This window comes from Lacerta agilis, chromosome 2, assembly GCF_009819535.1.
Source record: "Lacerta agilis isolate rLacAgi1 chromosome 2, rLacAgi1.pri, whole genome shotgun sequence".
Classification (NCBI taxonomy): domain Eukaryota; kingdom Metazoa; phylum Chordata; class Lepidosauria; order Squamata; family Lacertidae; genus Lacerta; species Lacerta agilis.
In genome coordinates this window covers 11,370,009-11,397,831 of record NC_046313.1, presented here as the reverse complement: position 1 = coordinate 11,397,831, position 27,823 = coordinate 11,370,009, and the positions used below count along the sequence as shown (strand labels likewise).

The 27,823-nt window shown below is 44.8% G+C and overlaps 1 protein-coding gene across 1 annotated transcript in view; it reads left to right on the top strand.

The window, feature by feature from the left end:
• Positions 1 to 8,004: 8,004 nt before the first annotated feature.
• The window catches only part of ITGB7 (integrin subunit beta 7), a 37,140-nt gene continuing 17,321 nt past the window's right edge, over positions 8,005 to 27,823 (top strand). The window contains exons 1-3 of the mRNA XM_033138579.1: positions 8,005 to 8,280; positions 23,668 to 23,755; positions 25,061 to 25,134. Coding sequence (XP_032994470.1) covers positions 8,263 to 8,280; positions 23,668 to 23,755; positions 25,061 to 25,134 — 180 coding nt within the window. The 5' untranslated portion in view covers positions 8,005 to 8,262. The remainder of the gene's footprint in view (positions 8,281 to 23,667; positions 23,756 to 25,060; positions 25,135 to 27,823) is intronic.

The window sequence follows — 27,823 nt, the reverse complement described above, 5'->3', positions numbered from 1 at the left end:
TTGCTGGCCATGAATGGGGCAAGACTTTTGGCGGATTTATTTATTTGCCTATGTTTACACCAGGGGGGGTGGGTAGCACAAAGAGTTGCACCTTCACCCCCACCCCAGAGCAGGCGATGAGGCGGGTGGAACAGCCCCCCCCCCAAGGAACGAGAGGCTCTGCCGAAAACTGCCTTGGCTTCTTCCCCCAGTCGTTTTAAGCTGCCAAAATGAAATAAAACGAATTAATAAAATAAATACCCCAGGCCTTAAGATGGGGTCTGTTTGCTGTGGGGCGGGATGGAGAAGAGGGTGAAGCCCTTCCGTGATGTTTACAGACCAGCTTTCCATGGTGTTTTAGAGGAATCTCTCCTGCCCCTGCACTCCCAGCTGTGCCGCAGAAGAGGGGACTTTTCTATTTTTGCAAAATAAAGTGACGGAAACTCAAAAACACGGCTTTTGAATTCTATTTGTCTCTCAGACAGTGTGTGTGCTCGTGTCTCTATGTGTATTTTTTTACCCTGCTCCAAAATTTAAAAACTGCGTAGAATTGGCATCCTGGTGTGGTGTGGAACAGCAGCAATTTCCGAGACCCACCACCAGAGGTTGAAACAACGGCCATCCATTTCTGGATCAAGGCAAGTCTGGATTACATAACCTTTGTTTCATAATAGTTCTGCTTTCCTTAGCAACCCATTCTGACAGTAGCCTAGAAAATTTTCTAAATAAGCAATATCTTAGCGAGGCTTAGGCTTACCTCTCGGTTGTTTCCAACACCTACGATTTGAAAAGGTGGGTGTTAATTAATAATCATTAATGTGTTTTTCATTTCTCTATAGGGTGACCAGCTCAGTCAGGTTTGGAAAACCTGTGTCACTACAAACGTTGCTGGACTCCAACTCCCAGCATCCCTGACATTCGGCCATGCCAGCTGGGGGCTGATGGGAGTTGGAGTCCAGAAACGTCTAGAGGGCACCATGTCCCCCATATGTGAGCATGGAAGATAGACCTATTCAGCAACAGCTATTCACGAAAACAACTGACGAAACCTCAATGGGGAGAAAGTGTGGAACAGCAGTTGTTGGAGGAGAACACGGCATGGACAAGAGTATTGATGGGGCTCTCAGTATTTTGCGGGAAGGGTTCAGTCCCATGGCAGAACTTTAGGCTTGCACAATCAAAGCACGGTGGTGTCCTAGGCAAAAAAATCCACCATTTATTTATTTTTAAAAACTTGGTATTTAGGAAACTAATGAGAAAATGCACTAAAGGTGTGGGATGAATCGAAAAGCATGTAAACTCCCTACAAGCAAATCTGGAGAAAAGCTCATTGCTATATAACAACTCCACAAATTTACAGATTAGCACCTTAAAATGCTTAATCTCAAGTGATATTTGCACATTGTACTTGGCAGAGGGGGGTGGGGATGGATTCAGCCAGCGCACATTACCTGTTTGGTTTTCCTGACACTACAAAAATGCCCCTTTCCTTTCGGATGGAAGCAGCTTTCAGGGACAATGCATCAAACAGAAGCATTTCTCAGGAAACGACAGGGCAGCTCTGCATCACAGGTAATGTCATGCGTGCACAGATTCAAAAGCCAGCTGGCAGGAGCACTCTGGAGCCAGGGTAATGGTTGCACAGCCCTAGTCTAACCTCTGTGTTAGCCTTCTGCAAGCAGATCAGGATGGATGCTCAATAAATAGACCTGGAGGACCCTTGAAACAATTCTGAGTCTTGGCTGCTCTGCTTCGCTTTGTGAAAAAGCATCTGCCAGCTGATTTGCAGGCTTCCATCCTCCTGAAATATGTAGCCATAAGTGCACTACTTTTGCAGCAAGTTTCTGCACAAGAAGCCCCTGCCTTCTGCTACAAGCTCCTTGCAGTAAGCACAAAACAAAGGGAGTGATTTAATTATGGAGACCTCCAGGCAAACATGGGTGTAGTTTTACCATTTGTCCACTTGGTGGTGGCAGTGTTGCTGTGATGGCTGGCAACATGCCACCTGAAACATCACCTCTCTAGGTTGAGCTACATTTTACAAAGCAAAACATGTTGCAGTTGGAAGGAGCAGCACCTGGAATATAAATGTAATAACTGAACACAGCATAACCTTCAACATTTCTCTGATGAAAATAGGGATGTCCTATTCCATAATAATAATAATAATATTTGTACCCCGTCCATCTGACAGACTTGCCTGAGCCACTCTGGGCAGCTTCCAAAATACAGTGGACCCTCCAGTTACGTACCACTCTGGATACAAACCTTTCAGGTTGTGAATGCGGCAAACACTTTTACACTTCCGGGTTTCACTCCGCACGCATGCGCAGAATTACTCTGCGCACCACACATGTGCGCAGAAGCACTCTTGTGCCATGCACATGCGCAGAAGCAGCACCACTTTTCCGGTAAAGCATGGACCCCTGGAACCAATTTTATTTGTATCCAGAGGGTCCACTGTATATAAAAACAATAAAACGTTAAAAAACCCACTTCCCTATACAGTGCTGTCTTCAGATGTCTTCTAAAGGTTGTATAGTTACTTATCTCCTTGGCTGGGGGAGGGGGTGTCGCATAATTCAATACCCTCCAACATTTCTCTGATGAAAATAAGGATTCATAAGCGAAAATGGGATATTCGGGGATCAAATCAAAAACCAGGACAGCTTCTGTAAATCCAGGACTGTCTCTGGAAAACAGGGACACTTGGAAGGTCTGGATATAGTTGTGATGAATGGCAAGCGGGGTGTGGTTAGTCACCAGACAAAATCAGTAATGGAAAGGGCAAGTTTACAGCAGATCTCTCTGATATGCAAACAAATCCTGATGCAAGGATGGAATGAAAGGAAGTGTGTCAGGAGCCCTTTCATTACATTCACAGGGTGCCTCAACCTGCGATTCACTCTTTGATTATGCCAATAAATCTGATTCAGAAATGAATTAAAAAATTGCTATATTAGAATCGACCTCATCTCACTGAGAGTTATTGCTACCAGAGGGACTTAGCCTCTGCCAGGGCTGTAGCACCAAACCAATTTTCCCTGCAAAGTGAGGCTTCAAAAGGAAATTCATTTGGAATTTTGTCATTTCCTCATAACCTACAGAAAAATCTAAGCATCAATGTGTGTTTTTGTGCCTATGGAGCAAAAACACAGGAGCTGCTGAATATGAACAAATATGATTCCCCAGACTTCTAACCAGTTCATTCTTTAACGTCCCATGTAAAAGAGTATTTTTGAAAAAATAAAAATAAAAAAAAGTTTTTATTGAAATATTTGCATGGATAACAAAGTTTACAAATAGCACCTCTGTTTTCAGTTCAGAGAGTTACATGGGGTGTGAGACATTGCTCTCAGGCATTGTCAGCTTGTGGGGAGAGGTGGGGAGATAATGGGGTTCTTTCCTTCTTTTCCATAGTACATTTGTGGAGTTTTGTGTTTAAGGGGCGAGTTGATGCAGACTATAGGAACGTGAAGTGCAATGGAAAACCAAAATCACAAACTCCTTGAACTAAATGACCCGCATGTGTACTAGTATTGTATCAGAAGAATTCAGGATATTATTAGCACACAATGAATAAAAGTTATCGGCAGGTTTAAAAAAGAAAGGGGGGGGGAGGGCACGCTGTAACTAGGAAGTGAAAAAACAGCTGCAGCTTATTTCCTCTAACATTGTTTTAAACCTCTGTTAACGTGCTACTAAAAAACACACACACACAAACCAAACAGGTCAAGAAATCCCAAATTAAGTTATTTCAGAATTCATTGTTTTCAATGCAGCAGAGTGGTGCTGAGGGCACGTCAGTGAGAAGCCTGCCCATGTCGCGGTAACTGCACAAAAAGACTCCTACCACGGGGCATACATTTTGGAGGGAAATTAGAAAAAAAAATAAGAGCCACACCCTTGCTGGGTTTACTTCATACCGGTACTCTAACACTTCACCTTTAAATAACTCTCTCTCTCCCCCCCCCCCCCGCCTCAAAGAGTCCTGGGAGTTTGTGAAGGATGCTGGGAAATGCAGCTCTGGTTGGGGGCAAACTAGAGTTCCCAGGAGCCATGAGGGTTGTGTGCAAAAAACCCCCCACAAAAAACCGCCCAACCCTCTAACCCTTGAGTGCCTTTGCATGGCTGGCCTGTGTCCCTGCACTCTGCCCATGCTCCCTGCTTTCCTGCAAGGAGGAGATGCGGGCGGAGGGGTGTAGAAACCTCTGGCTTTTTGCATGGAGGGAACAGAGACTCCTTTACAAAGGTAAGAGAACCCACGCCTTGCCCACTTCTGGCCTGCTGCGTGCAGCCCCTGGAAAACTGCCTGGGAGAGGGAATGCAGCCCCCAGGCTTAGGAAAGCCCCCCCCCCCCCGCCCCTGGGTTGCAAAAAAATAATAATGTCCTCCCCACCTGCTGCCTTCCATTTGGGGACCTCCCAGCCCAAACCTCATACATTTAGCTTCTTAAGCAGGATGCTGAAAGAGTGTGGGTATGGGGTATTAGGGGGTGGTGGTGGGATGAAACCATCCCCTTATTTTTAAACATTTGTAAGCAACCGTCCTGCCGTTTCCATAACCATGGCAGGTTATATAGGAGGACTTCCCGCAGGGTAATTTAAAAGAGCCAGTGGTTTCAAAACTTTCAGTTTGAGCCTGTGGGGGGCTATTGAGTGGGTGGAACTGAGTGAGTCAGGAGAGTTTTTGGGAGGACAACTATTGTGGGGACGCACCAGCCACTACTGGCTCTATTATTATTATTATTTTATTATATTTTTAAAAACTCAACAACTCAGAAATATTCCTACTCCAAAGCCGCTTTCTCATTCTTTAACTTGACTTGCAAATTTAGAACCACACACAATCCCAGTTAGAGGGAGCTCAGCCCACACACTGGACCCCACCCTGGCTACAGCTGTGTCCTCAGCTGCAGATTTAACGAGCATTTACCGGTATTTAAGTACTTGATACCCTATGCCAAAGGATAAATGGAAATAAATCTGACATCAGGAATCACAAGACAGAGAAACCAGTAGGAGAACACTTCAATCTCCCAGGACATTCTATACAAGATCTCAAAGTAGCTGTCTTATTACCAAAAAAATAATAATTAAGAAATAGACTGGAAAGAGAAGTTGCTGAATTGCAACTTATTACCAAACTTAAAACCATGGAGAGACCTGGTCTGAATAGAGACATTGGATTCTTATTTCATTATACATGATATTCTTATTTCATTATACATGATATTCCTGTTTCATTATACATAATACAGGTGAAACTTCAAAAATTAGCATATCGTGGAAAAGTCCACTTATGTAAGCAATTGTTTTCATTAGCTACTGGAGTTTAATATATGAGATAGACTCATGACATGCAAAGCGAGATATGTCAAGCCTTTGTTTGATATGATTGTGATGATTATGGCGTGCAGCTGATGAGAACCCAAAAGTTGAAAATGTTAATTTGGGGTTATCAGCTGTACCCCATAATCATCACAATTATAACAAATAATTTGCATGTCATGAGTCTATCTCATATATTAGTTTCACCTTTTAAGTTGAATTACTGAAAGAAATGAACCTTTCCACGATATTCTAATTTTTTGAGTTTCACCTGTATAAGCCATCTCACCCATTGCTTTTTCCTGTAAGACAATTGCAGTCATTAACAATCACCAACAGGTTTACCACACCTATCAGCCAATCACCCATTCCCACCACCCTTCTGAGTAATAACCCTTCCCACCCTCTCACTATATATAAGGCTCTGGTGAGTTCCGTTTCAGTGTATCTGAAGAAGTGTGCATGCACACGAAAGCTCATACCAAGAACAAACTTAGTTGGTCTCTAAGGTGCTACTGGAAGGAATTTTTTAATTTTGTTTTGACTATGGCAGACCAACACGGCTACCTACCTGAAACTTGATATATTTTGTACAGCCAAGCTGTTTCTTTGTTTTGAGTCACTGTCATTGAGAAACCGCTCTCACAGAGATGGGCGATATACCAAATGGTGGCAGGTGGCTGATTGCGTCACCTGCCAATTCTAGGTATTCTTTACTAACTGAAATCCAAAACGCTTCGGTAATAGTTGCTGAAATTGCACCTCTAAGGTTGTATCACAGAAGAGCTCAAGAACTTGTTTCTGTGGCTTGTTTGTCTCAGTTCCAGTAACTCTCTGTCCACGGTGAATGATGGTTGTATTCAGTGTATATACCCTCAGACAATTCTGCTTTTTAGCTTTTGGTTCTTGTGAGCTAGAAAGGAAGAATGCTGTGGTGTGCTGAGTTCTCTGTGTGTTTGCATGTCGTGAGGTAGATTTTCATGTGTGGGTGAGGGAATTTTTTTGTGGTTTCTATTCTGAAGAACTGAAGACACCCTCTGCATTCTAGTCCTCAACCCTCCATTCTGTGAGAAGTCTAGACAGGCCTAGAAACAGACTAGAAAGTGAATGGAGTGTTCTTACTCCACAGAGAGGTCCATTACTACAGGCACAGCTATTGGAAGGTGAAGCACTTTGCAGCAAGCGTGGAAAATGATAAAACCAGCATAAAGCACTGTCCTGTCAATTAGTGTTTGAAATTAGCCTGGTGCATTTTGCACCAGGCTTTTCGAACACTTGCAACCAAGTAAAGATGTGTGGGCACCAAGATGGCGCCTGACATCTCCACCATCTGGAGGTGCATCCCTGGGGATAATTGGATCTAGGCCGTTTTCACACACTAATACCCCGTCCTGTAGAATTCTATCAGTTACATTTCTGGAACCAAAATGCTTTTTCTGTGCAGCCTGAGAAGCAGCAGTCACCGTTAAGAAAAATAGGTCAGTCAGGCTAGGCCGATATATACTGGTATATGTGGACTGTCCCTGGATCACCTGGAATACTGTGTCCAGTTCTGGGCACCACAGTTCAAGAAGGGTACTGACAAGCTGGAATGTGTCCAGAGGAGGGCAACCAAAATGGTCAAAGGCCTGGAAATGATGCCTTATGAGGAACGGCTTAGGGAGCTGGGTATGTTTAGCCTGGAGAAGAGAAGGTTAAGGGGTGATATGATAGCCATGTTCAAATATATAAAAGGATGCCATATAGAATCATAGAATCATAGAGTTGGAAGAGACCACAAGGGCCACCCAGTCCAACCCCCTGCCAAGCAGGAAACACCATCAAAGCATTCCTGACAGATGGTTGTCAAGCCTCCGCTTAAAGACCTCCAAAGAAGGAGACTCCACCACACTCCTTGGCAGCAAATTCCACAGTCGAACAACTCTTACTGTCAGGAAGTTCTTCCTAATGTTTAGGTGGAATCTTCTTTCTTGTAGTTTGAATCCATTGCCCCGTGTCCGCTTCTCTGGAGCAGCAGAAAACAACCTTTCTCCCTCCTCTATATGACATCCTTTTATATATTGGAACATGGTTATCATATCACCCCAGAAAGTTTGTTTTCTGCTGCTCCAGAGAAGCGGACATGGAGCAATGGATTCAAACTACAAGAAAGAAGATTCCACCTAAACATTAGGAAGAACTTCCTGACAGTAAGAGCTGTTCGACAGTGGAATTTGCTACCAAGGAGTGTGGTGGAGTCTCCTTCTTTGGAGGAATGCTTGGCAGGGGGTTGGACTGGATGGCCCTTGTGGTCTCTTCCAACTCTATGATTCTATGACTTTCCCCCCTTTAAGTTCTCAAAGTTCTTAACCTAGCTCAAGGTTGTCATCTGAACAAGCCAGATGTTTAGCTGAGAATCAATCACAGTCAGTCCATCATTTGAAAAATCACTTTAGAGCCATCTTGCCCACATATGGCAACTAGACATTCCTTTTTGGCAACTACGACTTTGGTTTAAGGGACCTTTTGGCACCTAGCTTACCGTATATACTGGTATATTTGAGTTTCTAACACTGTTGTCTATGCTCCTTAAGACACGCTCCTCAATCTGGGCCTCTTTTCTCCCTTATCAGCCGTTTTGGTCTTTGCCGGCTTCTCTTTCTCTGCTTCAGCTCTTGGTCTCTTCCCGCCTTCCAAGCTGCATGACCTCCGAGGCTTCCTCTCAACAGCCTTCAGAAGAAAAGAAAAGAAGACGCACGCAAATCAAATTGTCACTTGCGAGCAGTAGAGCTGAATGCGACGGGAGGAAGTGCCTCTGGCCAGCCCTGTTGCTGTTCCTTCAAGCTTGGGAAAACAGCCCCAAGAAGGCAGGGCACCCCGGAAGACTTGGCTGTTCTTCCAAACCACCGTGCATCTGCTGCTCCAGTTTTGGTGACCGAGTGATCAGACTAGATCGCCTGCTTTTGAAACTAGCATGCATCAACATCGAACCGTGAGTTTGTCTTGGTTGCCTGCAATGTTTTTTTGCTTGCTTGCTTGTTTTGAGAAGGGACAAAATAATAATAATAATAATAATAATAATAATAATAATAATAATAATTTATTATTTATACCCCGCCCATCTGGCTGGGTTTCCCCATTGAGTCTTGGGAACCGTGGATACAGTGACAAATGGGTAAGGTTGCCAGGTGACCAGAAAAAAACCCAGCAACCTGCAAACTGCGCTGGTCTGTTCTTGTGTGCAGAAATCCAACTTGGCAATGATCATCGGCTAAGGTTTGCGTATTGAGCTGCAGCAACCTTGAACAAGCTGGCAGTCTTACAGACAGAGGTCCTAATAATGAGGGTGCAGGGAGGGGAGGCTTTTGCTATCTGTAAGGAGCAGTTAAAGACATATCTGCTTATCCAGGCACCTAGCTCGTAAATACCTCCCGCCACTTTCCTTCTTTGTTTTGGCGTCACACCATTTCCCTCTGGTCTTCGGGATGGTATAACCTTGTGAAGTTTTCTGGCGTTAGGTAAAACATGGCCGTAGCCCTCCAGGTGTTGCTGAAGTCCATCTCCCATCATCCCTGACAATTGACCATGCGTGCTAGCTGATGGGAGTTGGAGTTCCACAACATCTGGAGAGCCACAGCTTAGCCAACCCTGATGAAAATGATTTTTTTTAAATTAAGAATTAGTCACATTCAGCAGTAGATCTCTAAGACAAGCAATGTGGCAAACAATGGTGGGGTTGTCTTCATGCCCTGCTTGCATGAAGCATCTGGTTAGCTGGTGAATGCTGGAGGAACAAAGCAGCAGAGCTCTTCTTCTTTTTTTAGAGTTAAAAAAAGTAACGTACCCTACCTTAATTGATTCAGAATTAAGTTCACGCAAGACATATGTGGTGGGTGTTTGCCCTATCTTACACGAACTGATGAATTGCTTAACTTCCAGTGTTCCGATGCAGTGATTCTTTTTTCAAATTATACATTATGGTTACTGTATTCAGAATGTTTATTTGCAGTGTATTTTCAGCACAAACTCATTTGTGGAAAATGTGGTATGCAGATAAAACTGACGTTTATCTGTGACAAAACCTCCCTGTGAGACCACCTTCCGTTTAACATGCAAATAGCACTTTTGATGTGTGGAACGACTTACAGTTCTTTATTTTTTTAATCAATTACTTTGTCTTCCCAACTGCTCCTCAAGTTACGTCCCTTTAAATCTCCATTTTTAGTCCAAGATTGAGCAAATTGCTTTTGGCAACACAACAAGATCCAAATATCTGTGATTCAAAATTCTCTTGTGTCATGTTCGGTATAATTGCTTTCATTGTCTGATATATTTTTGTTAAATTCCGCACAATGCTCAATTAACTTGTAGCTTAAGCTCTTTCATTTTTCTGTTTCTTGGGGAATGTAAGCTCTGCCCTGTTTCTAAAGTTCTTTTCTACATATTTTCCTGTAGTTTTACGAATGTGTGTTGTGAAGATCATTTTTTCACAATGAAATCAGGTGTTTATTGCTACACATTTTGCGGTTTGAATGTCATGGCTTTCATATTCTAAACAAAGGCAGGTGTATTAATCTGTAAGACGGTGATGGGGAATCCAAAATTCACATCAGACACAACCACCTTTCTTACAGAGTAGCAAACATAGTGCTCTCTAGATGTTAGACTCCCATCTCCCATCTAACCGGCCAGTGGTCGAGAATTAAAGGAGTTCCACAAGATCTGGAGGGCCACAGATCAGACACCCCTACTTTATTAGGACCAACTGTCAAAAAAGTGTGAGCAAGCATTCAAACTTCTCTAATATCAAGCTGGATGTTCCTGACAGTAAGAGCTGTTCGGCAGTGGAATTTGCTGCCAAGGAGTGTGGTGGAGTCTCCTTCTTTGGAGGTCTTTAAGCAGAGGCTTGACAGCCATCTGTCAGGAATGCTTTTATGGTGTTTCCTGCTTGGCAGGGGGTTGAACTGGATGGCCCTTGTGGTCTCTTCCAACTCTATGATTCTAAGAAACAGGGTGGGGAGCAGAGAAAGAAAGAAAACTGACTTACAGGTTGTCAGGGAAATGTCCCCGATGCAGTGCAGGGTGGTGGAAAGGCTCTCCAGATGTTACAGAGAGCCCCAGTCCCACCTTGCCAGCAGCTCCTCCTCTGGTAGCGAGAGGAGCGGCAAGACGTCCAGCGCGGAGGGGGAGAGTTCACAGGGGAAAGGGAGTAGAGGCTCTGGGAATGCAAGTGTCCCAGCACACCCACAGCCCTGAGGGCGATACAGGGGGAACGCAATTTCCGTCGCCCCACAGACGTCGTGGGGTGAAAAGAAAGGATGGAAGGCGGGGTTTTTGTATTCCGAAACTCTTTCGTTGGGGTCAGAACCGGAAGGGGCCATTCCCGGATTCTGACACCGCTTTATACAGACATGAACTTTTTAGCTCTGCACTGTACATAGTTTGCACAATAAAATCCTTAAAGGAAACAGCGGAGTCCTGGCTGCTTACTCATGAGCAACTAACTGAGTACCTTACACAGGTGAAACTCGAAAAATTTGAATATCGTGGAAAGGTTCATTTCTTTCAGTAATTCAACTTAAAAGGTGAAACTAATACATGAGATAGACTCATGACATGCAAAGCGAGATATGTCAAGACTTTATTTGTTATAATTGTGGTGATTATGGCGTACAGCCGATGAGAACCCCAAATTAACAATTTCAACTTTGGGGTTTTCATCAGCTGTACGCCATAATCATCACAATTATAACAAACAAAGGCTTGGCATATCTCGCTTTGCAGGTCTATCTCATATATTAAACTCCAGTAGCTAATGAAAACAGTTGCATATATAAGTGGACTTTTCCACGATATTCTAATTTTTCAAGTTTCACCTGTATGTTGAAGTCATGAGGTCTGCATGCTTCATAGTCTTAAGATGGTGCCTAGGAAGAAGTGTGAGTACAAAAATTTGGCTGCGTTTAGATTAACCTTGCGGGAAACATAAGAACCCAAAAAAACATAGTTTACGAGAGAATTTAAGGAAGGAAAAATAATGAAGGACAGAGTATTCTTGAATAAGACAAATAAGTGTTGTGCGGGAAAGCAGTGGACGTCTTTTATTAATTTTTTAAATAAGATCCATCTGCTGAGTCGTTTGAAGAGCGAAGGTGTAGTAATTCGCAACTCTATTTCCCCCCACATCTTTTTTATTTTTCTGTCTTCTTTCTTCTACTTTTAGGAAAGTGTGAAAATATGTATACAAGTTTATTTGCAGCATTGTGTACAATGTTATGTACTGTCTGTTTTTCTTTCTTCTTTTTGTGTCAATTTTTTGTAATAAAGATTAATTTTTAATAATATATATACAGTGGTACCTCTGGTTGAGTACTTAATTCGTTCTGGAGGTCCGTTCTTAACCTGAAACTGTTCTTAACCTGAAGCACCACTTTAGCTAATGGGGCCTCCCGCTGCCGCCGCGCCGCCAAAGCACAATTTCTGTTCTTAACCTGAAGCATTATTTCTGGGTCTGTAACCTGAAGCGTATGTGACCCGAGGTACCACTGTATAAAAAAGGAAGAAGTGTGAGTCTTGGGCTATGTGTCCATTACCAGCTTAAAACACAACTTGGTCATTATTTTTCTCAATTTGAATCAAAGCTTAGTGGGGGGGGGGTAGGGAAAATGACAGGAGAAATACAAAGTAGATAACAATTGTGATTAACCTTGTGTGTAGACTCCAAAACCAGCACTAGGAACCCAGGAGTGTGTACACAGCTTTCAGCTCTTCTAGAAGCTGTGAAAGATTTTGAGTTACACCTAGGGATGCTGGAACAAAAACCCAACGGCTGATTCTTCAGTTCCACAAATACAAGCAGCAGCAATTACTCCAATCTTCCTCCAGCTTTAGGAAGCTTAACATCTATGGTTCTTCAGCTTGATTGCACAAGGGGACCGCTGTTCTGGACCTTACCTTTAAAACACATCCCAAAGAATAATGGGAACTGAAGTTTGTTAAGGCTGCTGGGAATTTTAGATCTGCGAGGGGTAAGCTACAGTTTCCAGAATTATTTGAAGGAAAGACCGCATTTCAAATGTGCTTTAAAGGTAAAGGCATGTACAAAGAAAAAGAGTTATCAGGGCATGTTATGAGCCATGGTCTCTGGCACTGCCATGAACGCAGCTGCTGGATAAAAAGCGGATTCTGCTCCGGTGGGGATGGGGTGGTCATAAGTCATAAGTCCTAATGACTAAGACAGAAGACACCCACATTCCTGTTCCTTGACAGAAAGAAAAAATAGAGTGGGGAGTGGGGACTTGCTCTGCCCTGAGGGAAGCATTCTCTTGTGGGCAGCCTTCCACATGCCAGTGGTGGGCAAACCCACAAATGTAAATTTTTCATTTGTACAGTGAGCTAGATTCTGCACGTTCTCAAATGCCCCTCTCTATCCTCCATCCAGGCAAGGAAGTAGTTTCATCAGAGCAAAAACACCCCAAAGAGGGTGAAAAGCAAAGCCATTGAAGGTGTGGCCAATGAGGGGGCCTGGGGAGGAGGAGGAGGAGAAGAGTTTGGATTTGATACCCCTCTTTATCACTACCCAAAGGAGTGTCAAAGCGGCTAACATTCTCCTTTCCCTTCCTCCCCAACACCAAACACTCTGTGAAGTGAGTGGGGCTGAGAGACTTCAAAGAAGTGTGACTAGCCCAAGGTCACCCAGCAGCTGCATGTGGCGGAGCAGGGAAGCGAACCCAGTTCACCAGATTACAAGTCCCCCGTTTTTATCCACTACACTATGCTGGCTCCCATAGCCCTGATTTGCTCGTTCTTTCCAGACTCACTGCATTTTCCCCATTGGGACCACGATCCAACACAGCTCTATGCATGCATGGCTGGCTGTGGGGAGAGGATGCTCTATGCTGCACGCACCTGGAGGGGTGTGTGTGTAGCCTTACTAAACCATTGCGGCGGAAACTTCAAAACTGCATGTTCTATTTTTAAGTTTTGAATTTTAAACTGAAGAATAGACCGCTTCGTTGCGGTGTGGTAGAAACTTCAGAGAAATCCCCAGCTCTTCAGAAATATCATCATGTTATTTACTTTTGAGGCCCAATGGGCGGTTATGGGTATCCAGCTGCAAAAAGAGGAGAGGGCGCCTCCGTTTTTTAATAGTAGTGTGGCGGTAGGTGGGTTTCAGCAGGTGTGGGCGACACCTGCTGAATTGCCCACTTCTGCACAGCAGTTTAAAGGGTCAGGATCTCTGTCCTATTTTGGGACCTGGACACCCTCTTAAGACACCCATTGACCAGAATTAAATAGCCACATAGTAAAAGAGGCGTACAGCTAGTCACGACCTCTTTCTAAAAGTTCACCCTGGAGTCATTCTGAAAGCCAGCGCTTTGCAAGCTGCACACCGACAAGCCCAACAGCTGCTGAACGTTACTCACGTGGAAGCTGTTAGTCTGCTTACGTGAGACAGGGAGCAGTTGTGTTAATGGCCACAGAGTGCGAGAGAGAGAGAGAGAGAGACAGACATCTGACTCTTGCGGAAAATAACAGGAAAATACAGTTCTCTTTAGTTTCAGCTCTAGGTTATATCTAGAGTGCCCATGTGCAAAATAGGGTGGGATTCCTACACCCAGCTCAGTCACAAAGCTTGCTGGATAATTGTGGGTCAATTGTGCTCTCTCAGCCTCACCTACTTCACAAGGTCGCTGTGAAAATAGAATGAGGAGGGGGAAGAACGTTGTATAACCCCCCCTTGAGCTCCTTGGAGGAAAGATGGGATATAAATAATAATAATAATAATAATATTTATTATTTGTACCCCGCCCTTCTGGCTGGATTTCCCCAGCCACTCTGGGCGGCTTCCAACAAAAATCAAATACAGTACATTAAAATATCACACTTTAAAAGCTTCCTTTCAGATAAATGGAATAAATAAGTAAACTATTCAAGATGCAACAAGCCATGCACTTTTTTCTTCTTTTTGCATCTAGCCGCCCTAGTTATCTCCATTCAGATTTATGCATAAATCTGCTCAGCTATATATATATTTGCTATAGGATGTCTCCATGTGCCTTACCTCTGTACACTCTGGAAATGAAATTTCCAACAGTTCAAAACAATGTCTTATGGCTGCTATGTAAATGCTCCTGGGCCTAAATTGCGCCATAGAATCATAGAGTTGGAAGGGACCATCTAGTCCAGCATTTCTCAACCTTGGGTCCCCAGATGTTTTGGGAATACAACTCCCACCATCCCCGACCACTGGTCCTGCTACCTAGGGATGATGGGAGTTGTAGGCCAAAAACGTCTGGGGACCCAAGGTTGGGAAAGGCTGATATATAGTCCAATGCAGGAATGTGCAGCCGCTGCATACAGGGATTAAACCTTGGTGTTATCAGTACCACGCTCTAACCAACAACGGAGCTATATGACAATACATATTTTTATTACCGCTCCCAAATTTCAGAATGCGAATGTTGAAAATCCCCTCCCTTGCTCATAACACTATTTTCATCCAGGCACCCCCAAACTCGGCCCTCCAGATGTTTTGGGACTACAATTCCCATCATCCCTGACCACTGGTCCTGTTAGCTAGGGATGATGGGAGTTGTAGTGCCAAAACATCTGGAGGGCCGAGTTTGGGGGTGCCTGTTTTAATCCTTCTGCGTTGTATTTTAAACCCTCTGCTTTATAGCTTCTTTCAGCTTGTTGATACCAGTAAATTTGATTGTATTCGTTGAGGACTCAGTGAGGTTTCCTTTCCTGTTACATGTTGAAACAGTCTTCATAGCTATCTTAGCATCTGCGCACACCATACATTTAAAGCATCTCCCAAAGAATACTGGGAAACTGTAGTTTACTTTTCACAGAGCTACAATTCCCAAGATCCCTAAATCACAGTTCCCAGGGATCTTGGGGGCCGGGGGGGAGGTTGTGTGTTTTAAATGTATGGTGCTTAACGGCCTCTGTGTATATAATTCAGCTTTCCATAAACTCTACTTTTTGCATTTAATTACCTTTTCACCCCACATTTCTAATGTTTTCTTCTCTATATATTTTCCTCTATATGCCCGTGTGTATTTATCATTTCCTGGGTGAGTGCTGATACGTCACAAACAGGGAAGTATCAGCATGCTTGGGGAAACTTCAAGGCTTGCAGAACTACCAATAAAAAAATTGGGGAAGAAAAGTAATCCCAAAACAGCCCAGTGAGGACTCGGCATATTCACTGGCTGTCAAAACTTACACCACAATAATTCTGTTAGTCTTCAATATGCCATAGGACTCTTTGCTTATTGTATTATTATTCAATAGACTCCCAGTGAGTCCCCAGAAACTGCAATAAATGCAATTTAAAAGACATATGCATTAAATCAACATGTATTAATAATACCACAAATACTTAGCAGTGTTCCTGCCAACTGCATCTGTGCCCATATGCATACAGTGGTACCCTTGGTTCTCGAACTTAAATCTGTTCTGGGAGTCCATTCGACTCCCGAAACTGTTCGAAAACCAAGATGCGGCTTCTGATTGGCTACAGGAGCTTCCTGCACTCAAGCGGAAGCCGCGTTGGACGTTCTGCTTCTGAAAAACATTCACAAACTGGAACATTTGCTTCCAGGTTTGCGGCGTTCGGGAGCCGATTTGTTTGGGAGCCAAGCAGTTCAGGAACCAAGGTACTACTGTATATATCTCCAACAATGCTAAATTTCTTTAAGTAAAAATATTGTGGGTTTGATAAAGAACGCCCCTAATGTGAAAGTTGGCTCCTTTAAAGAGCTGGGCTGGAAGGAACAAGGAGTGTCGCCAGAGCACATGAGGGAAATGGCAGGATCATGATTGAAGGTATTTTGAGTTGAAACTAAATAAAACATTTTTTCTTAGCCTAGGACAGCTCCCATTCACTAATACAGGGAACAACAGGGAGTACGAGAAGTGGGATAGTGATAATGAGGGTGAAAGAGGAGAGCACAAAATATGGTCTGAAGCTCAACATCAAAAAAAAAACTAAGATCATGGCCACTGGTCCCATCACCTCCTGGCAAATAGAAGGGTAAGAAATGGAGGCAATGAGAGATTTTATTTTCTTGGGCTCCATGATCACTGCAGATGGTGACAGCAGTCACAAAATTAAAAGACACCTGCTTCTTGGGAGAAAAGCAATGACAAACCTAGACAGCATCTTAAAAAGCAGAGACATCACCTTGCTGACAAAGGTCCGTATAGTTAAAGCTATGGTTTTCCCAGTAGTAATGTATGGAAGTGAGAGCTGGACCATAAAGAAGACTGATCGCCGAAGAATTGATGCTTTTGAATTATGGTGCTGGAGGAGACTCTTGAGAGTCCCATGGACTGCAAGAAGATCAAACTTATCCATCCTTAAAGAAATCAGCCCCGAGTGCTCACTGTAAGGACAGATCCTGAAGTTGAGGCTCCAGTACTTTGGCCACCTCATGAGAAGAGAAGACTCCCTAGAAAAGACCCTGATGTTGGGAAAGATGGAGGGCACAAGGAGAAGGGGACAACAGAGGATGAGATGGTTGGACAGTGTTCTCGAAGCGACTGGCGTGTGTTTGGCCAAACTGCGGGAGGCAGTGGAGGATAGGCGTGCCTGGCGTGCTCTGGTCCATGGGGTCACGAAGAGTCGGACACGACTGAACGACTGACAACAACAACAACAGCAGGGTGGATTTGAAGCCTGAAAGCTTGAGAAAGAAGCCCTAGATGTGTTAGATCTCTTCAGCTGTGCTCCAGACAATTGGAGAAGATTTAAGCAGGAGTTTGACCTGCTCATACAGTAAAAGTCAGTGGAGCTGCCAAGACGACAACGGATAAAAGGAAGGCAGCTCTGTTGGTGAATTTTGCAGGGTTCCAAACTGCTGATTTGCTTAACACCTTTTCACTAGCTGCAGAAAAAATGTCTGAACATGATAGTGTGGTTAACAAGTCTGAGGGACGTTTGCACACAAAGCAAAAAAGCAAGATGTTTGAAAGAGAGCTTTCTTCATACAATAAAAAAGTGAGACGGAACCCTTAGAGCCTTCTGTGAAGGCTGAGCCAGACTGTAAACATATTGTAAATCTCTCTGTGATCCTCGGATGAAGGGAGATAATGAAATAATAATAATAATCAGAGTTCCCCCCCAAAAAATGTTTAGGGGACTCTCAAGAAAATCACCATTTTATACTTTAAATCAGGAAAAATTAATACAGTAAATGGACAAAAGTACAAAGAGTCACAAAATGTTTATGGATATGGATACCCCCCCATCCCCCCAGAAAAAAGCACTGAAAATGATAATTAATGAAACTTCTGACTAATAAGGGATCAGGTTGGCTGGAGAAACAGGATTGCAAACTGACTAGGAAATTGCTAGAAATTTCTTTACTTTAGCAAAAAGCAGTTGAAATCTGCTGAGTTGCAAGAAATCACATGCAAAAGAGAGTACAGTTTATTTGTTTGAAGGAAAGAGTTTTGTTGAGTTTGTGGATTGTGACTTCTAGCAGCCATGGTGAAGGGTGGTGGTGAAAGCCTCACTCAAAACCTAGTTTTGACTTATTTGGAACAGCAAGCCAAAGTCTCAAGGGAATGTGGCCATGTGCGTGCACCCCCAGCAGTGCAGGGCCAGTGGAAAAACATGCAGCAGCTGCCTGAAGGTGGGCCACTTTGCTAGAGCCTACAAACAAGATTAGTGGCAAGACAAAACTGCAACCTGTGTGCAGTGTCACAGGAAGAAAGCACCTCTGCTTCAGAGTTCTGCAATGATCTATATCACCAAAGGGCTGGAATATTAAGTTAGAGATAAATGACAGTGAAGTGAACTTTAAACAAAACACTGGAGCACAAACAAAATGTTATTCCTGAAAGCAAAGCAATGCTACAAAGGAAGCCAAGCTACAGGGATAATTCTGTTGTTTAGTCATTTAGTCATGTCCGACTCTTCGTGACCCCATGGACCAGAGCACGCCAGGCACTCCTGTCTTCCACTGCCTCCCGCAGTTTGGCCAAACTCATGTTAGTAGCTTCGAGAACACTCTCCAACCATCTCATCCTCTGTCGTCCCCTTCTCCTTGTGCCCTCCATCTTTCCCAACACCAGGGTCTTTTCCAGGGAGTCTTCTCTTCTCATGAGGTGGCCAAAGTACTGGAGCCTCAGCTTCAGGATCTGTCCTTCCAGTGAGCACTGATTTCCTTAAGAATGGATAGGGATGGTGAATCTTTTGGCCCTTCAGATGGTGCTGGACCACAACTCCCATCATCCCTGACTATTAGCCATGATGTCTGAGGCTGATGGGAGTTCAAGTCCGAGCATATCCAAAGGATGCCACGTCAGGCTACAGCTGCCATCAACAGCGTGCAAACAAAGCATGACAATTCTGAAGAGGCGGTTCGAAACCAAAACAGTGTTAGGATTCCAGCATTTGAGTTTCGCTAGGAAGGAATCCAGAGAGGCACAAATGTCTTTGGAAACGGTGTGTGTGTGTGTGTGTCTCAGGGGAAAGCCCCACAAATGAAGTAAACACCCTCTTTAACCCACCCCACTTGAATTTCCCCTGTGCAATAGGAGTAGAGAAGCTTTTCCACCCTGACAGCCACAGGGTCTTCAAGGAACCATATTCCAGTGGTGGGCGGGGCCACAGGTAAAAGTGGGTGGGGCAAAGAATGCAAATTTTCACCTCTGTACAATAAGCCGGTTTCTACAAGCAAGCATGAAAAGCCATCAGAGTTCAAGGACGCATTCTAGCCAAGCAAAAACACCCAACAAGGGTGAAACGCAGGGCTGGTGATGGGGTGTGTCCTGGGGGGGGGAGTCCAATAGGCTAGATGGAGAGGACTGCTTGGCCCCATTTCTTCCTCCCCCAGGCCTGAGATTTCCACATTGTTATGTAGCTCAGCATCTCATAAGGCTCAAAGGAAGGGTGTGGTGTTTGATTCATCTAGGGTGGTGGTGGGGGAACCGTTCGGCTGGCTCAGTTTTGAGAAAAGCCCAACACCACCCCGTGTCTCCACATAAACAAAATCAAACAAAAAGTTGCATAAATTTCCACTGTGTTGCTCTCCTTATAAGGACTTCTTTTGCCTGAGATTGACGCGTGGTTACAAGATGCGCCGCAATTGGTTCACATCTGCTTTTGCTGTGTAGCATCAGGCCCAACAAACAAAAGAACAAAACAAAAGAAGCTCCCATGCAAGGAAGCCCAGAGAACAATAGAGTCGAGGGCTGCTTATCTCATGCATCAAATTTGCCTTATGTCAAAGAGGCTTTGCAGGTTTTCAGCGCTTCAAAAACCTGCAATGCAGGAATCTTTTGCCCAATGTGGGGCTCGAACCCACAACCTTGAGATTAAGAGTCTTGTGCTCTACTGACTGAGCAATGATTTTGCACAAGTAGCGAGCCATACCATTTGTGTTTGGCAAGGCAGCTCATCTCCGAAAGTGGGTCTAGACTAGGTGTGCGGGACCTCAGCCCTTGGGACCAAAGGCAGCCCCTCAGCCCTCTCTATCTGACCCCCCCCCAACTCTCCAGTGAACCAGTGTGGTGTAGTAGTTAAGAGTGGTGGACTCGTAATCTGGTGAACCGGGTTCGCGTCTCCGCTCCTCCACATGCAGCTGCTGGGTGACCTTGGGCCAGTCACACTTCTTTGAAGTCTCTTAGCCCCACTCACCTCACAGAGTGTTTGTTGTGGGGGAGGAAGGGAAAGGAGAATGTTAGCCGCTTTGAGACTCCTTCGGGTAGTGATAAAGCGGGATATCAAATCCAAACTCTTCTTCTTCTTGGATTTTTTTGTCAGCCAGCCAACGGAGGTTAGAAAAGCTCTCAGCCATGTGTTCCTATGGCATGCCAAAGCATCCATCTCCCCAGCTCAAGAACATTTAAGGACATGTTCTGAACCTTGTTTGACGCCAACTCCCACCAGCTCCATCTATCATAGCCAATGATAATCAGAGATGATGGGAGTCCTAACAATATCTGGAGGGGCAGCACAGGTTCCTCAGTTCTGGTCCAAAGGCACTTTGCTGAAACTAAGCAGGTCTTGGGCACGTCAGTTCTTCTAATCAAGGCGATTCACTTGGGGAAACCCGTGCCTTGAGTTCCAGAGAGTTGAGACACACAGGGGTGTACACAAGATAGATTAGTACGCTGCCTCCGTGCGCCCTCTCTGAAAGTGCAGGTAGTAGATTCCCCAATATATTTTTTGTAGCGGAGGCAGAAACAAGCTAGCTGCATACTGTTGGGCTTGCCCTTTCTTCACAGGAAGGGAGGGGTTGTCTTGAGATAATCTTGCAGGGTTCGATGTTCCTTGGTTACCTCTAGAGGGGAAGCACAGCCTCTGAAATTCTGGAGTCGGCCTGAGAACTGCTTCTACTGACTCAGAGTGCATATGCAGGACACAGCTCCCTTACTGCTGAATTTTGCCACCAACAGTTGTGACCGGCAGCCAAATCAGCTTCATGGTATGTTTGAGATCTTTGGCTCATGTATCTGTGGAAATCAAACACTTTATGCTCCAGGAGCGCTTCGGCTAGAGTAGTTCAGGTTGCCGTTTCGCCACCTCCGAGTCAAATTGTGAAAGAATGAGATTTCGTGAACTTTCCTTATCTCTGAGCAGGCAGCACAGAATGACTAATCCGTGTAATAGATGGAGGTCATCGCTTGTTGTTCTGAAGGCATGGTTTTACTCATAAACAGTGTCTTCTGTAGAAATGTGTGTTTTTACTCATAAGTTGTAAACAGTGTGTTGCTCAGAAAGGCAATTAAGTTTTGAAATGCCATTGTTTTTCATAAGTTTGCTGAATTTCCCAGAATTTAGATCAGATTTAGATTGCAAACATGTGTCTTATCAGCATGTATTTTGCTCGAATGGTTTGCACACACAACCTGTATGGGATAGTGCTTTTACGAGCAAGGGGTCCCCAAATCTTGTTTCATAATCAGAAATTTTAAAAGACACAACGTACCCAGAGGCTTACCTAGGATCCTTTGCGCTCTTGGCAAGTAGCTGTATTGGTGCCCCCCCCAACCCCCACTTTACTGCAATAGCCACATTGTTGTTGTTGTTGTTGTTGTTGTTCAGTCGTTCAGTCGTGTCCGACTCTTCGTGACCCCATGGACCAGAGCACGCCAGGCACCCCTGTCCTCCACTGCCTCCCACAGTTTGGCCAAACTCATGCTAGTCGCTTCAAGAACACTGTCCAACCATCTCATCCTCTGTCGTCCCCTTCTCCTTGTGCCCTCCATCTTTCCCAACATCAGGGTCTTTTCCAAGGAGTCTTCTCTTCTCAAGAGGTGGCCAAAGTACTGGAGCCTCAACTTCAGGATCTGTCCTTCCAGTGAGCACTCAGGGCTGTTTTCTTTAAGGATGGATAAGTTTGATCTTTTTGCAGTCCATGGGACTCTCAAGAGTCTCCTCCAGCACCATAATTCAAAAGCATCAATTCTTCAGCGATCAGTCTTCTTTATGGTCCAACTCTCACTTCTATACATTACTACTGGGAAAACCATAGCTTTAACTATAATAGCCATATTAGAAATTACTAAATTTTACATGACTGAAGTATTTGAAGGGTCTGCAGTGAGGGCGACACAAGATGGAAGGGTGGAAAAAAAACCTGCACATCTTTGTGCCGCGTTGCAAGAAGCACTGGAAGATTCTCCCACATTTGATCCTGCCACGACAGCAACGTTGTATATATGCACATATGCGTGTCATGCCCTCCACTCCAGTTTCAAACCTTCTTGCCATTTCTCCTACTGCTCAGCTCTCCTACCCAGCTCTTTCAAAATAGTTTTTATTAAGGATTTTTTTGTGTTACAAAACAGGTAGACAGGGAAAGGTACATCTATCATCTCCACTTCGAATTCATAAGAGTCTTTTTCACAGTTCATTTGCATTTAGCGAGAGACACTTTTGTCATAGACATCTTGCAGTTGGGGAAAAAGAAACGAGGGGAGATTGGGAGGGGGGTTATTTTTCTTTCATTCTGTTTCCTAAAGTGTTTGCGTGGGTTTTTTTTAGGGGGGGGGACCGTCCGAGCCTGCTTGGCTGTGTTCAGTTGATTGCAGTGTCGCTTGTTTGTAAGGGGAGGGGCTAGGTTGCGGAGTCAGGTTAGCCATATTGATTTGTATGCTGTTGGTTGCAGGGGGGGGTGTAGGTTGTGGCTATGTATGTGATAAAGCAGGCATAGGGAAACTCGGCCCTCTAGATGTTTTGGGACTACAACTCCCGTCACCCCTAGCTAACAGGACCAGTGGTCAGGGATGATGGGATTTGTAGTCCCAAAACATCTGGAGGGCCGAGTTTGCCTATGCCTGGTGATAAAGGAAGTGCTCTTTTTCTTATTTTTCTCATTTTGAGTCAAGAAAATCACCATTTTATAGTTCAAATCAGGAAAAATAAATACAGTAAAAGCACAAAAGCACAAAGATGTGTACCCCTATGTCCCCCGCAGAAAAAAAGCACTGGATAAAGGGGAACCGTCCTGAGGGGAAGGCGTCCTTTTTTTGCTTGTCCCTGTGCTAGTTTGTTTGTTGGCCAACTTTTCTAATAGGGCAGTTTCCCGTACATTTTGCTACCGGTGGTCTAGGTCCCAGCTCTTGCCTGTAATACTCACACAGATAACCGGAGACAGATTTCTGGGGTGATTTTTGCACACACACCCCTCTGGGCCTGCACCCATGGTGGGGGCTGGTTTCGCCAACCCTTAGGTAAGCCTCTGAATACACCTCTGTTTCAGGTTAATGTGCCCAGCCATCCTGAAGCTGTGGTCACAGTCCAGCTTCTCACGTGGCAGACCTCATGTGCCAATGTTATAAACGCAGACTTCAGTTCCACCGTTGTGTTAAAAAGTGTGTTGTATTGACGGTGGCACTGATAAAAGCTTCATGTGTGAGACGGTTGTTGGTTGCAGCCGTAGAACCAACATTCATAGGAATCTTGGAAGCTTCCTTATATCTTGTGGCCAGTTTATTTGTACGTCCAGCCATTCAACACTCCCAAACGTTGATTGTTTTTAGACGTTTTGTCACTGATGTGTTTGCTGCCTTCGGCTCCTTTGGAATGAAGTGTGGGATACATGTATATAAATATCCAGCATTGTCTACTCTGATCGGTGGCAGCTCTCCAGGGAGAGGTCTTCCATATCACTTGGTAGTGCCCGGTTCCTTTGGATTCGCAGAGATCTACAGATTGAACCTGGGACCTTGTACAACGTGCATAGCATATGCTCAACCACCATGGAACTTAGGCTCCTCTCATGCTCACAATACTGCCCCTGCCCTTCGCCCAACAGTAATCCAGCTATCCTTTTCTGTGCTGGAGGAAGGGAACAGCGTCTCCTTCTCCAGTTCCCCTAACAACCCCACTCTGCTTTTTAATCTTGCTTACCAGGCTATGCCTCCCACTGGGTGGACTGTGAGACCGTGGCTTGTGTTTATACTCCTTGCAACGGTACATGCAGAGAAGATGCTGGATACAGGTAAAGTGGAGAGATGGGTTTTGCACGTGTGGCGAGGGGGAGAGTGTCAGAGTTTCAGAGTTTCACCCTTTTAGCTGGCAGTGCAGCAGACCCTCCCGAGTGTCCCTGTTTTCCAGGAACAGTCCCGGATTTTCAGAAGTCGTCCTGGATTCTGATTTGATCCGAGAATGTCCCACTTTCCCTTAGGACGTCCCCATTTTCATTGGAGAAATGTTGGAGGGTATCCTCTGTGTCTTTGGTACTTTGGTCCAGAGACTGCAGCTGGTTGCAACCCCAGTGGTGAGTGGGGCTTCTTCTGAGGCAGATATTATACCAGTGCGAGGGATCCGTGCTGGCTGCATGTTAGCCACCGAGCCAGTTTTCAGGCACTGCTACTTGCACACAAAGTCCTAAGTAACTCTGGACCAGGTTACCTGAAAAACCATATTCCTCTTCACTGCCTGCGATCAGCTAATGGAATCTGGTTGGTTTTGCCATGGCCTGATGATAATCTGCTTGTGGTAACATGGGGACAGGGCCTTTTCAGTGGTGACGCCAGTGTTGTTGAATGCCTTCCCTGCTGAAATACAAGAGGCTCCAGCAAAATTGGCATTTTTAAGCAAGAGTTACGTTAATTTGAACTTGGGGTTTGTTTTTACTGTTTTGATTGTTATGCTTTTTGACTGTTTTATTGTATATTTTAATTCAATATGTCTTAGGGCTTAACTACAGTTACCATTTGGTCCGCTCTTTCCAGGCACTGGTCCATGCTTAAAAGGTCTGTGTCTGAGCAGTTTTTTTTACTGCTCAAATGAAGCAAACATCCATTGGGGTTTTCAACTAATTGCTGTTTGCTCCGATTGAGCTTTAAAGAACAGGTTTCTTCAGGGAAAGCTCCAAAGCAAAACAGAGGGGGGGGGGATAGAAAAAGCAGAGGAAAGGTATGTGTGACTAACCCCCTAATGTTGTTGAGCATTTTAATTGTGGATCAACTGTATTGTTAAAAGTCATTTTGGCATAAAAGTGGTATATATATTAAATCATCATCATCATCATCATCAGAATTAAGCTCCATTGGAGCTTACTAGTGCTTAAGTGGGGGAGGGGATTTCAGCTTTATTGGCCTGTGCTTGGGGATTGTCTGACTGTGTGTTCGTGAGGTTTAGCAGCTTCCCAACAATGGGTTTGGAAGATGAGATGTTAGATAGAGCCAGACTGGCCAACCAGGCTGCCTGGGCACTGTCAGGTGTGTCAGCAGGGGGGAGTGGGAGAGAGAGAGATTGCAGACAGAAATCTGGCATTAGCCCACCTATGTTTCCTTTGCAGGTTCATGCCAGCCTCATCCCTCCTGTCACGAGTGCATCCGGTCCCATCCCAGCTGTGCCTGGTGCAAGCAGCTGGTGAGTATCACAGAACCCGATGTCATTTTTCCTTTTCCTCAGTCTAACTCTAGCATATGCTTTGGGGGACCAAGGGTTTCCTAGGGTTGGCACCTCAGAGCTTAATTTGCTGTTAATGTGTTTTGTTTAAAGGGTTGGGTGGGTGGACTGACTACTCAGGGCTTGAAACGCCCAAACATGTGGCTTTTATTCCTTTAATACTGACACAAAGGTACTCTGTGCATGTCCAGTGGCACCCTTTTCTCCAGCCAGCTGGTGGGGGGAAATAGGTATTTCTGACCACCCCAACACCTGATATGTGGCAGCAAGCTTGACTTGCTTGCTTGAGCCATCTGAAGCCTCTTGCCACTTTCCTGTGTTGCAACCTCCTCCTTCTTGATTGATCCGCAAGCCTTGGTGGGTTGGTGGGCAAACATTTTGGACTCTGAAGAAGTGTGCATGCAGACGAAAGCTCATACCAATAGTTGGTCTCTAAGGTGCTACTGGAAGGAATTTTTTTTGTTTTGTTTCGACAATGGCAGACCAACACGGCTACCTACCTGTAACTAGAATTTTGGACTCCTGAGTGCACAGGATAATTCTCCTGGTCCAAGCAGTTGTGCCCGTTGGCAAAAGAGGCGAAACATTTCCTTGAAGGTGGCAGCATCTGGAGGTAGCAAGCTACCAGCCTGGCCTCTGACTCACCCCTTGTCCTTTCACTGTGGTTTCTCTCGCACAGACTTTCTCTTAAACTGTGCAAGAGAAAGTCATGTACTGAGTCAGCAGGAATCCAAACCAGCAGCACTCTGGAAATTTGAGGCTCTTGAAGCCCCTTCTTTAAAGAATCAGATGTGAAGGAATATATCTCATATATCTCATATAATGATATAAAGAGTGCCTCTGAGCTCTCTCTCTGTGTGTGTGTTTGTGTGTACAGAGACGGAGGAGGAGAGAATTAGGGAGCACAGCTTCCTTCTGGGACAGATGGTAGAATTTTGTTTGTGTGTGACAGAAAATAAGTTTTCTTAGTTCATTTGCCCCCATAGCATCACTAAGCCTTACGATGATACTCCCTGTAACTGAATTTCCCAGCTCACATTCACGATGCAGCTGATGAGGACCAACATTATCACTTCCTAACAGGATCAGTGTATGCATTTTAGCATAGCACCGCAAGAAAACCGTTTCCTGTCCGCCCACAGGGCAGCGGGCCATAAAACTGTAATAATATCCCTCTGCTGACATCACCCGCAGCCTTGGCAGGCTTGGCGAGTCTCATCTGGGGTGGGGTGGTGGGAGATCCCACCTTGTCTCAGGAAATCTTTCCCAGAACCCTCCTTGCTGAGATGATAAAGGCCCCGCGCCCTTCCACCCTCCTAGCCCTGTAGAGCTGGGCCCCCACACCCAGCACCACCCCCTCAAAAAAAACCCAAACACCAAAACCACACTTCCTTGAAAATAACTATTACTCTCACTACCCACTGTTCATCCTCCCAGTGCCGGAAAGCCAGCCAGGTGCCCTGCTAGCCATGAGGGAAAGAGTCGCTCACCACATCCTGCCCAGATGTTTGCGTTCAGGCCGAAGTTCAGTTTTTATGAATTGTACATGTGCGCACATGCCTTGCCGCTTTCGTTACTGTAAATTGCCTTGTGAGAACTTGTGAGTTTTTAACAGCGGCGGCACATTGAGGGTGGGGAGGGAGAGATAGATCCTTCGATCAGACGTAGATTAAAAACCATTATAATTGGTTTAATGATAAATCCTCTCTAAGGCTTTTCTGATCTGATCTTAACGGTTTAGTTTCTAAAAGGAACCAGTTTCCTAAAAGAAAGGTAGGCATAGGCCTAACTTTGCTGCATGCGGCATGTGTAATTTGGCCATGTATGCATCAGTAAAAAAAGGAGGGAATGCCTCACCCTGCCCACCCCATACAAGATGCAGATTTGCATAGCATTTGCATGTACTAAGTTCATGCAAATTATAAAAGTTACTGTAATTTAAAAAGGGAAATGCTACATCTCACTGGGTAGCTGTGGCCACAAGGCGGCTTGTGTTTCTGCCCAGGCTGCTGTCTAGATGCTGCTAACTATTGATGGCCTAACTTCAAGGCCTCCTCCCTGTCCTCCTTTCTTCTTACGGTTCTTTTATCTTTATCTTGGGCCTCATCTGCCCTGTATGTTTAAACCTAAATCATACCACTTTAAACAGTCATGGTTTCCATCAAAGCAATCCTGGGAAATGTAGTTTGTTAAGGGTGCTGAGAGTTGCTGGCAAACGGCTGCTTCCCTCACAGAGCTACAATCCCCAGCGTTCCTTGGGAAAGAGGGATGACGGATTGGGAAACTGCTCTGGAAATCAGAGCTCTGTTGATAACATTTCAGGATGAGGAAGGTGCCGGGATCAATCCCATCTGGGCCAGGTTTGCGGCTTCCCTGCAACCCTGGATGGCTACTGCCAGTCAGTGTAGGCAAAACTGAGCTGGATGGATGGTAAGAACCTAAGAGAAGCCTGCTGGATCAGGCCAATGGCCCATCTAGTCCAGGAACCTGTTTTCACGGTGGCCAAAACAGATCCCTATGGGAAACCCACAAGTGGCTCTCCTCCATATATTTGTGTAATCCTTTTAAAGCCATCCAATTTGGTGATCCTCATGGCTTCCTGTGGGAGAGAGTTTCATACTTTAACCATACCCTCCAACATTTCTCTGAT